General features: G+C 42.7%; 3 protein-coding genes across 6 annotated transcripts; all 3 read right to left on the minus strand.

The window, feature by feature from the left end:
• LOC137953859 (LOB domain-containing protein 39-like) lies at positions 1–1,081 on the minus strand. Its single transcript, XM_068801390.1, has 2 exons — positions 802–1,081; positions 1–681 (listed from the first exon to the last, which is right to left on the minus strand). The coding sequence occupies exons 1-2, from the start codon at positions 983–985 to the stop codon at positions 227–229; spliced, it is 639 nt and encodes a 212-aa protein (XP_068657491.1). The 5' UTR covers positions 986–1,081; the 3' UTR covers positions 1–226.
• Positions 1,082–3,423: 2,342 nt separating this feature from the next.
• Positions 3,424–6,217, minus strand: LOC137953480 (APO protein 4, mitochondrial-like). 4 transcript variants are annotated; one of them, XM_068800896.1, is made up of 3 exons: positions 6,109–6,217; positions 5,083–5,322; positions 3,424–4,989 (listed from the first exon to the last, which is right to left on the minus strand). In XM_068800896.1, exons 2-3 carry the CDS (start codon positions 5,313–5,315, stop codon positions 4,260–4,262), a joined length of 963 nt encoding a protein of 320 aa, XP_068656997.1. In that variant the 5' UTR covers positions 5,316–5,322; positions 6,109–6,217; the 3' UTR covers positions 3,424–4,259. The 4 variants fall into 4 exon arrangements, with proteins under 4 accessions (XP_068656997.1, XP_068656995.1, XP_068656994.1 ...); XM_068800894.1 differs by having other exon boundaries at positions 5,083–5,343; XM_068800893.1 differs by having other exon boundaries at positions 5,083–5,694.
• Positions 6,218–6,730: 513 nt separating this feature from the next.
• LOC137952795 (cysteine proteinase mucunain-like) lies at positions 6,731–10,807 on the minus strand. The gene is made up of 5 exons (XM_068799864.1): positions 10,220–10,807; positions 9,211–9,446; positions 8,917–9,057; positions 7,988–8,440; positions 6,731–7,075 (listed from the first exon to the last, which is right to left on the minus strand). Exons 1-5 carry the CDS (start codon positions 10,689–10,691, stop codon positions 6,983–6,985), a joined length of 1,395 nt encoding a protein of 464 aa, XP_068655965.1. The 5' UTR covers positions 10,692–10,807; the 3' UTR covers positions 6,731–6,982.
• Between the last annotated feature and the right edge of the window lie 341 nt (positions 10,808–11,148).

Below are 11,148 nucleotides of genomic sequence, written 5' to 3' on the forward strand. Positions count from 1 at the left end.
TTTAAGAAAAGAAAAAATAAATTTTATTTTATTCAGCACAGCCAGACCAGCAGATTCATCTTCGCCCTCCCTGAGAGAGGGGATCGGCTGCCGGGAACACAAAAACCTCGCCGAAATTTCAATCACAAACGTTGAAATGTCCGGGGAAACAGAGAATCCTTACACAAAACGCCGCAGGACGGCGCGCGGAGTGCCTCCGGTCGCTGAAAATCATTCACGGCATGCCTCAAGCGAACAAATTCAGAAGCTTTCGTTCGCCCGATTCCTGATCGCTCTCGATGCTCGTCGTCACCGATTCCTCCTCCGAGGGCGTCGCCGGCCGGCGCTTCTCCGGCCTCGTGGCGATCGAGCCGCCCGCCGACGACTTGGTGGAAAACCCTGACATCAAGCCGAGATCCAGCTCGCATGCCTGCAGTTTCGCCGCGTCGTCGCTCTTCCTCTTAGTGACCTTGGACCCGGGGTACGGATCGTGGAGCTTGTTGCAGGACTCCTCCGCCACGGACGCGTCGTCCGATTCCGGCGTCGGAAGATCCCTCAGAGGGCGCAGAGTCCCGCCGCGGAGGACAGTCTCCACCGCCGTCTGGCACACGTGCCAGTTCGCCGTCCAGAGCAGCCCCACCGCGCCGTTAACCGGATTCACCGTACGGCCGCAGGCTTCGAATAAAAGAGACTGGAAAAGAGCTGAAGGAAGAAAAGCAAACAAGAAGATAAGTACACACAAAACAATCTCCAACGCTAGAGGTAAAATTAGATCCATATCTCGAGTTCAAAAGCAAAATAAATGAATTTCTCATTCTCTACCTGGCCTCTGCTGCTCAGGTACAGAAGAAATGAAGGACATGAGACCGGCGCGGCCGAAGAACTTAGCCACGAAAACCGTAGCATGACCCTGCGCCTCGGCGCTCTCGATCCACTGAAGGCAGGGGCGAAGAATGCAAGACTCGCTGCACCCTTTTCGCAGGACTCGGCAACCGTTGCAGCTCATCGTCGCTCGAGATCTGACATTAAAGACGAAGAGAAACCGGTTTATCCGTTTGGAGGAGGAAAGGGCCCTTGGACGCCGACGCAGAGAGGAGAGAGAGAGAGAGAAGAAGAAGAATATCGAGAGAGGGAGAGAGAGGAGTCAAGACAGGGAGGGGCGCAGGGGTTGATATATAACGTGCCGGGGAGGGGGGGGTGGGTTGCGGTGTAACTAGAGTTAAGTTCCAAACTCCTGGGTGCGGACGGCTCCGTGTTTCCGCGACTCGTGTCCCTCAGCCGTTGGATTCAAGGCGTGGAAATCGATGGCCTCTGTTTGCGTTTAAGAAATCGTAGAGAAAAAGATAAACCCAACTTGCAGGCAGGAGAGTGACGTGGCCCAAGGAAATTACCGTCAAGCCCATCCAGTTGGGCTAAGGGATTTTTAAATTAATTTATTTTCAGTCTGTGAAGGGAGAGAAAATAAACTTCTTTAGAATGAAGCGAAAAGCTTGAAACTTTCGCCGCGGCCGAGTAAGCGCGTGAATGGTCGGATATTGCGTCCGGAATGATAAAAAAGGACTAGCAAACCAGACAAAGAAGCAAAAATCCAGGACACCCGGCACCCACGAAGACGAAGATCCACACCCAATTTCCCGAATCATTACTAGCAAGAACAATCCCTCCCTCTGCATTCTGCTCGCGGTAAAAAATCAGGAGAGAGAGAGACGAGTACAGTACAGGAACAGCTTCTTTCTGGGTCTTCATCGTTGCTCGTCCGCTCTTATTAGACTTACGTGGCGTGATTATCCGGTCGCCAAGCGAAAACAAGAGTGTGGACCCTTTGGCTTCCGCTGGCCTTATCCGGAATGGAGAAGAAATTCGTTCCGACTGTGAAATTGGTACGGAGAGGTAGAGCTTTACGACAAAAGGCGGCACGTCAGCTGCCAGAACATGGTAGCGTTGACGGATCTCCGGGAGAGCGACGCCTCTCCTCGATCACTTCGGCCTTAGCTGTTTAGATCTCTCTCAGCTTCTATTGACGAGCTTAATGCTTTGGTGCTAACGCTTCCGATGGAAAATAAGCTTGATTACTCCAAGAAGATAGATAACTGGCAACCATTAATGCGATCTCTTCCTCTTCAATCTTCACTTCTTGCTTTGAAAGGTACTCGCAAGCGAACGAGGCATTTTGTTGCATGCTCGTCAGTTGTTCGAGACGACTTGATTCTAAGTAGCCCTTGCTTTTTAAAGGATAAAGAAACTTGTTCACGCTATGTTTTGCCTACAGGATGTGGCTTTAGGAAGTGTGAAGAAGACGGCTATGGGACCCCGGGCATTGTATTCTCTCGTTAAAACCGTTTTGTGTTCGAAATGGATAAACATGAGGCCCCACGAGCAGGCGTTGGAGAGTCAATCTCCTTTTAATCCAATTCTTAATGACTGGATGTCCTGTATTTCCATGGAAGGACCTGGCCATCATAGGTTGTTTTTGTCTAAGACCTAACAAGTATAAATGAGATTCATTAAAACGAAGGACAAAGTGGAGAAATTTCGGCAATGTACATCACATTGTGTACTTTTTCATCGTTTTCTTATTATTCCGAACTTAAAACCTCACTTAATTGCAGGGAGAAAACAACTGAAACAGTATAACAATAGAAAACCTACTCTAACATAACATTAAGCACGTCTCTTCTTCTCCTGTACTAATGTTTGAAACCCATAGAAAACACACAGGGCAACAGAGAAATGAACCACCATGGCAAACCAGGCCACATGGATTTCAAACCAGTAGTTTAGCAAATAAGTGTTGGGATTCGATATATTGGTAAATAGGATTTTCAAATCGGTATTTTGGTAAATGTCCCCGATATATAAACTCCCACATTTTCATTTTTTACTGATTTTGCAATCCAAGGGAGGATGATACAGTCCAATACACAATGGCTGGTACCATACCGAGATGCCCAACCCTGGCCCAAAAAACCCAAGCAGAAGTAGATTAAGTAGAATAACTACAAGCATATAAAACTACTTTCCTCGACAATCCAAAAATATAAAGTTTTAGTAATATGTTAATAGGGACTGACTTAGCACAATAGCCTAAGTGCAGATGACAGTCCCCAACACCATCAGTTACAAATTTGAATATAACTAATTAGTCTTGAATCAGAAGCCTATCCTTGAATGACTGGTCCGCCCAGGTGGACAGAATGGTGCATCAAAGTGACTTACCTGGAGAATGGAAGGGGCCCAATAACACTATGTACAAGGCCTAGTAGATGAACAGCCTCAAGCCTCAACAGCCATAGTTGAAAACCACACATTCATTGCCTTACAATGGCTAAAGCTGCCTAACAGTTAACTATTCTGGGTTTTAAAATAGGCACCACAGCAGACTGGTTCCTGTGACAAGAGAAGAATTAAAAGCATCAATACTGAATTCCAAGAGACATGTTAGCGTGATCTCCAAATGAGGTTACTTGTTATTTGGATCATTTTGCTAATTATTCTGAATACAAACATTGAAAATCACAAGAGAAATAATCAAAGTACAGTCCAAAATTGAAAAGTAAGATTTCTTGATTCCGTTTGCTTTTTGACTCTTTAATTCCAAGGCTTCGTTCTGGCCTTGGCAAACAAAGATTTAGCCTCCAGCAGCTGCTACAAGATGAGACAGTCATATTCTACAGAAGTGCTGCCAACTTGCATAAGTAGAAGTGTAACCATGTCTCTCCACCAGAAGGAAAAATAGAGCACAAACCCATACTTATCAGTCACAGGATACAGGATATATTGTTTCCAAAGAGAACATACAGTAAAGAGAATGCAACCATAACCGCTCTTCTACTGGTGATACAAATGCTGGGACAAAAAACAGAACCACGGCACGACAAGTGTGCTTAGATGTGATAATTGTTTTCATATATGAATCAACAACCTTTTTAATACTGATACTGTGCTTATTTTCGTATTGTCGGAATCCTGTTCAAACTTGCTCGCATAAAATCAAGATCTGTCCCCACAATACCAGCCAACTACACATCACCCATGTCAAACAGATGAATGCTGCCCATTAAAGATGCACTCCACCTCACTCCAGCCAGCCTGATAAAGGTCCAGAAAGCCCACCAGAGTTATCACTTTGCAAATATCTAACAGTTTAGTTAGAGGCTATAAATCAAATCCATGGTTGATTTGAACTTCACCCAACCCATTTGAGGTAGATTATTCAGTTTCACCTTTCATTCGTATCATCTACAGGCTTTTACTCATGGCCAATTGGATCAGTATATTGATCAATGAGTAAATCCTGCTCTGATGGCACTTTCAAGAGTCAAACCCTTAACTTTCATCATAGAGTGATATGTTTTGGGTAAGTTAACCCCTGCTTGCGCACACAACTCAACAACAGCTGGTGCATGCCCATAGTACCCCCTCCCACTATCCAAGAGCACAGAAGGATCTTGAGGCCTCCTGTGCCACACAACCTTTGGGGGAACCAAATTATCCACATCAGCCTTCTTCCAAAAGTGAGTTCCCCTCCAACCTTCATACTTAAAGACCCCACAGAGCCGAGCTCTATGTCCTGAAGGTCCCACATGAACTTCCAAGCAATATTCACAAACCTTTGCAGGGTAAACAAGTAAAAGCTTTTTAACTCCTAATCTCAACCTTTCCCATGCAAATAAAGTAACCTGTGCAACTGATCTCAGCTCATCGGTTAAAGCAGTAACATTATTGGTTTCTGGTATCTCATTGGTGGCATAAAGAATTTCACCAGGGATATCGGCACCAGCTTGGCAGCAAAGTTCAAGAACTGCTGGAACTCGGTAAAAATCAAATCTCTGCTCATGTTCTATGACATCTTGGAACATGTTATCAAGGTGGAATGACTCAACTCGGACAAGGATATCATTCAGGTTGCCATCAATCCAACAGTGAGCACGGTTTTTGCTATTGCACTTGGGTCCATGACAGGTCTTGATGAGATGGCCACTCTGGCCAACATGAATCTCAGGGCAAAACCTGCGACATATCTCAACCGCTTAAAATGATCAAATAAACTAATCTGTAAGCCAGACTACAACTTAAACTAGCAGAGGTTCTATGCTTGCTTACTTGCATGCCTTGATTGGGATAACATTAAGAAGAAAAGAAACCCCTTGAATAAGTTGTGCTCTAGCACTAAGCACCTCATATGCAACAGGAGCCATGTCATTGACAGGATAGTCCTTGGCCCTATTTTTAATTCTCTTAAGAATCATTGGACGAAGCTTGCTCCAATCAATTTTTGAGCTGTAAGATCTAGACTGCATGAAATGATTACTAGCATCGTGCCAAACATGTAGCATGATTTTCCTGACATAAGCCATGGAGAAACTGCATCAAGGTTATCGTTGGGAAGTAAATGGCAGAAGCAATCAAATCAAGGGCAATATGTGAACAACATCGTTATAGGCAAAGAAACAGTAACATATATAAATTCATTCACCAAAATAACGCCCTATTCCAAGGAGTCCCCAAATCAAATGCTCTGAGACTTCCATATACAACCAAACACTTCTTATAGAACAACATGATACAATCCAAACTATAGAAAATGTTTCAGCTTTCTTTTTTAAATCTTCTGAAAGATTGCCGGCGAGAGAAACAATGTCCTAAAAGAATTTCTTTACAATTCCAGCGACACACTTTTTTGTAGGACCTCTCACAGTAACTCTTGGACACCACCTGACACAGCATAACAGAAAAATGTCTCTATCATTAACCAATAAGATTGCACCTTAGCGCCACATAAAGCTAAAGCTGAAAAGTTCTCATAGAAAACAAATCATTCGGTATTAACAAGTAATCCCCCTCAAAGAGATAAAAAAAAAGTACAGCGCACAACCACCGAAATCTCTGAGGGGAAGCTACAGAAAAAGGTGGAAGACGGACAATTGCAAACTCAAAAACCTTGGAAACTGGCGACCTTCAACAGTGAAACTGAAATACAAACGAGTACTACAAATCAAGACGACGGAGTTCAGATAAAAAGAAGGCAGAAATTGGAAAACCCGATTTTGGAGCAAGATAGAGGATTCCAGCAGTCTCCCAAACAAGAGGGAGAAAAGGAGAATTCGAACAGAGTGGCGTGTTTCTTACCAAGTCTTGCCGAGATCTGCACTGGAGAGTTCAGACAACACGATTCAAGAAATCGAAGGAAAAACGCCGAGTGCCGAATCCAAGGAGCGTGAGCAAGTGCCGAAGTCGACTTAACCCGACTAACCCTGATGTGAGAGTCTATGCGTCTAACCAGAAGGCGTCACGGGATTGTTTCATTTAGAGGCCTCCTAAGCCGGTTCTTTTAACTTTTTCAAATTCATGGAACCGGTCAATGACCGGCTCCGGTCCAGATCGGTCTCTCGGACCACCTATTGAACTTCCCTAACTGGATTGGAGTTTTTCCTTTGAAATAGAAATACTAAATTAAATTATTTCTTAATATATATTTTAAATATAAAGTCCTATTGAAGAGAAGAAGGATGAATACTGCAAGGAGCTCTGTGCAAACACTGAAAAAGAATTTTTTTTCTCCCATTTTCTTTTCTTTTCTTTGGTTTCTAAACAGACACCATTAAGGTTTTCCTCCACAACAGGGAACAGGGAAGATGGTTCATTCAAGCAGAGCTTGTTTCTCATAATGGGAACAATAATAACACACGATGCTTCCTTTAAAAATGATAGTAAGGAAATGCAGAATGATGCTCGATTCACATTCACAGAATAAGCAGCAAATGAAACTATTGAAATAGTTTAAGTTCATGTGAACATGTCTGCAATTGTAAGGAAACTATGTACATTCATCTGTTCCAATTATAAATGAGAGGCAATTTAATGGCCCCATCAAATGAAGACAGGAAGCTTTGAAGGTAATGCCGGTAATAAAAGTTCTTGCAAAGGTTACTAAAACCACTGACTGTCATATGTTACTTCTTCTCGGTACTGCATTCACCTTCAACTGGTAAAGTTACATCATTCATGTGCTCTTTTCGGTAGCACCAGAGAAAGCCCAGTATGGCTTTGCAGGGGTGCGTTTCAGCATTGCCACTCCAAGCGGGTTGTTCTTGCTCTGTTCATCAAAGTTATTTCATCAATAAAGGGAAAAAGAAAGAATGTGTGAACCATTACTAGTCAAAATCTAGGTGAACCATAATCTCAACAACCCATGGTCCAGATTGCCATTAGAGAAATTAACCATCATGTATTTGCTCAACCTTCAGAAGACAATCAATATCCACTACAAGCAATGAAACAATGGCTAGATCAACCTATTTCCAAGCTTTTCTAATACACAAGATTTTGGAAGAACACTGGAAACATATGGGAAATGCTTTAGAAACTATAGAAAAACACTTGAGGCTCAGAAACTATAAACAGATATCCAAAATCATTTCCAATTTCGATTGGTGATGCTGTTCAAATAATGTAATATCTTCCTACTAGAAAGACAAAAACCTGAAACAGTGGACATAATTCTAATGATTCATTCATGTGTCATGGCTCAAAGCTGGATACAAATTCTCTTAGTCACATTAGGTATGTGTTTCCATCTATAAATAAGAATAAAAATCAATTGGATAATTACCAGATATGATGAATTTCCACATGTCAAAAAGAAAATAATTAGTTGGGCAATTAGCATATATTAGTTGCTGCCAACCACAGGTCTCTCAATGTTAGAATCTACATTCTAACTAAGAATGTAGATAAAACACTGGTAGTTCGGATTAGATTCCAAATCTTATGCAAAATGAGAATACCTTATAGCTCAAAATCCCCCTAAAAGGATGATAAAATTTTGAAACTTTACCCAACAGCTTTGCCTATTTCTCAAACTCAATAGTCCATGATTTTTTTCCCGAGTTTCCTGTTTCTATTTTTCTGTTGTAATGGGGATCATTTGAAAATCACTTAACGATGGCAAAAATAATAATAACACCAAGAACATATTAAGAGAAACAAGACAAATAGGATAACTTACCATTAAGCAGGTCCCTGCATCAATGTTGCAAATAGGGTAATCATGGGGGCAGCAGCTGTAGTGGTCCTCACAGCAAGTGGCAGCTTCAAGTGGGCAGCAGCCCCAAGCAAAGCACGAGCGGCCATACTCATAGACACAGCAGCAGGTGGTACTCTCTTGGCAAGAGTAGTAGCTGTCACACACAGTAGGGGGTCTCACTGGAGATGGAGGGGAAGGGCCAGGGTTGGGAGGGTTTGCACCTTTCTTGAGGGGATATGATGCTTGTATGGCAATGCCACATTTGCCAGTCGGGGTGTTTGCTACATTTCGTTCCATTTTGATATAACCTGCCTCACCCCAGTTATCTCCCCATGAGTTACGGACGAGCCAGTAATCCTTACCATTCTCAGTGCCATAACCAACTGCAGTCACTCCATGGTCTAGATCAGTCCCACAATGCCCGGTGAACACTCCCTGAAAGAAAGAGAACACACATAGCAGGTAAAACTTAATGGAAACAATGGGTAACATCTTAGGAAGATGAAACCAATCAAAACCCTAAGCATCCTCGTATTATTAACTGCAATTCACGATTTGCTAAAGACTTCAAAGTTGACTTCAGGCGTGGCCAAGTCCAAAACCACCATAGAACCATTTAGCCTACCAGATAGAATGTTAAACAGTTAAAAATTGGCAAATTGGCAGTTTGAAATTTTTAGCTGCTTTGTCAGAAGCAATCACCTGGTGCTCAAAGGAAGAGGAACAGGCAGCCCATATGAGATATCTTAAACATGCAATCTATCGACAAGAGAAAAGTAGTAGAAACTACAACATTTAGGGTTTGGGACAAGAATTTCGTCAGAAAGAAGGCTGCTGCTATTTCCAACAAAAAAGCCTGGCAATCCAATTAGCTCATCCGATTTCTCTTCTCAAGTAAAGAGGAGTCTTACCGACTGGTACAGTTGAAAAGCTATCCCGCCGGCTTCAATGGCAACACTGATGGGCTGGTTAGCGACCCCCTTCTTGAGAGCATTCTCATCATTCTCTGGAACATCCTCATATGAGTCGATGGATACCACGCGAGCGTTTTTCTGCAAATTAATCCCAATAAAAGGTATAATAAGAAAATTTCACGGTGTGAGGCGTAGACTCAACAGCATAACCATAAAACTTTTTGCAACATCATAATCAGGAAACGTCAATTTAAAAAAAAAAAAAAGAAACGATTCCATTCTTCTACCAACCCTGTATAGGTCACATCTGCCATCGACACCTTTGTAGGGGTAATCATCCTCCGTGTCGATTCCACCATTGCTGATAATAAATTCAAAAGCATAATCCATGAGACCTCCATTACAGCCCTGGTTGTAGGACGTGTCACAGTCCACAAGCTCCTGCTCCGAGAGAGAGATAAGATCACCAGTCACGATCTGGTTGATACCTTCCACGGCGGCTATTGTAGAGAAAGCCCAACAACTCCCTAATCCACAACTCCACAAACAAATTAGCACCATGTTCCATCTTCTAAATTTTATATCAATTTTTACCCAAATCAAAAAATAAAAAAAATATGTTTCATTTTCTAAATTTAATAATTTGTTCCAGCTTCCACATTTTAAATATTTTTTTGTTCCCAGTCCAAACAATCAAATATAATTTCACGCGTAATGGAAAGAGAAAGAAAGTCAAAAAGCAATCGCATAATATCCAACTTTATTCAAAAGCGGGAAATTAATAAAGAATCCAGAAGCTGAAAACGAAATTCCTCCACAAAAACTAAACTCGTCGAGGAAAGACGGAAACCCGGCGACTCATAAGATAAAGAATCATCAGCAAGCAGTAGCAATTTGGAAAATAACAACAAGAGGTTGCCAATGTCCAGGGCAAAAAGGTTGAGCAACAGAGAACTTACAGGACTACCACATGAGCGTACATAAACCTACCATCTCTGTCTACGATAAAGAAAATCCAAGACAAAAAAAAAGTTTATTTTTTGCAAAAGAAACTTTAAAAAAAACGTTTTTAGGAACATTAAATAATTAATAAAAAGAAAACAATAAACAATTCCGGAAAAATTGCACAAGTAAAAGAAAAATTGAAACAGTGAGCCAATAGAGGGAAAGGTGTTACAGGTCAAATTCTCAAAAAAGGAACGATCTTTATGCATTGCCAATTAAAAAAACAGATCTTTTGCTTCGGTCATAAGAAAACGAAATAAATATATAATTAATTAATTAAGAGAAAGAGACTCACCGCAGCTTCCCTGGTTTTTGACCGGAGCGACGGCGCCTTTATCCCTCCAATCGACGAAATCTGGCAACCCCTCCCCTTCCTTGTACGAGTACCGATCGCTCTTTGGCCTCGAAAGCCCGTTCCTGGGACTGGGCTTGGCACCCAGGTACGTGGATCGATACTCATCGTTCGTCAGATCAGCGAACCTGTTGAGCCCCAGCTTGTACGTGTGGTTCCCGGCGTTTTGCTCGTCGATGAACCTCAGGTTGTCCTTAAAGATCTCGAACCTCCTATCCTTCTCCCCGAGCGCGTTGTACGCCTTTCCATGGTGCACCACCCACGACTCGTACAGCGCCCTCACCTCCGTGTCGCTCCTCCCCTCCATCATCCCGTGCTTCTCGTCGTAGGTTATGATGGACATGTCCGCTGCAGACGCCACGGCGAGGAAGAGGAGCAGAAGCATAGAAGACCCACAGATTCGCCTCGAACCCATGACGGATAACTCTCACAAACAGGCGAAGGGAAACGATGACTATGGAAGAGGAAAGGAGGATGAGGGGAAGGGGGTGATTTATGCAAGGCAGAGGAGAGAGAAGCAGCGGAGGAAGAAAGAGCTGGATAGGAATATTAAAATTCTCAGAAGGGAGTTATACGGGAATAAAAACACTTCTCAGGGCCTTTTACGTAATAACAATAAAAAAAGTCACCGAGTTGGATAAACGAGAGAGAATTAAAAAAAGCAGGCGGGCATGGACCAACCAAACCAAACCCCGGAAAATCGGAGCGCTGAAACTAAATCTTTCCACGTTCTAACGCAATCTCTTAGACCGCAGTTAATTTCCAACTCGAAATTCCAATTTTCCGTCCTACACCTCAATTCCCAACCAAGATTCCAATTTTCCGCCCTACTTTCCACTGGAATCCCCCTTTTTTCACCAAGTGGGTTTTCC

This window comes from Aristolochia californica, unplaced genomic scaffold (assembly GCF_029961685.1).
Source record: "Aristolochia californica isolate CCGP_79_NKW_82.1479 unplaced genomic scaffold, dmAriCali1.0.hap1 SCAF_16, whole genome shotgun sequence".
NCBI lineage: Eukaryota > Viridiplantae > Streptophyta > Magnoliopsida > Piperales > Aristolochiaceae > Aristolochia > Aristolochia californica.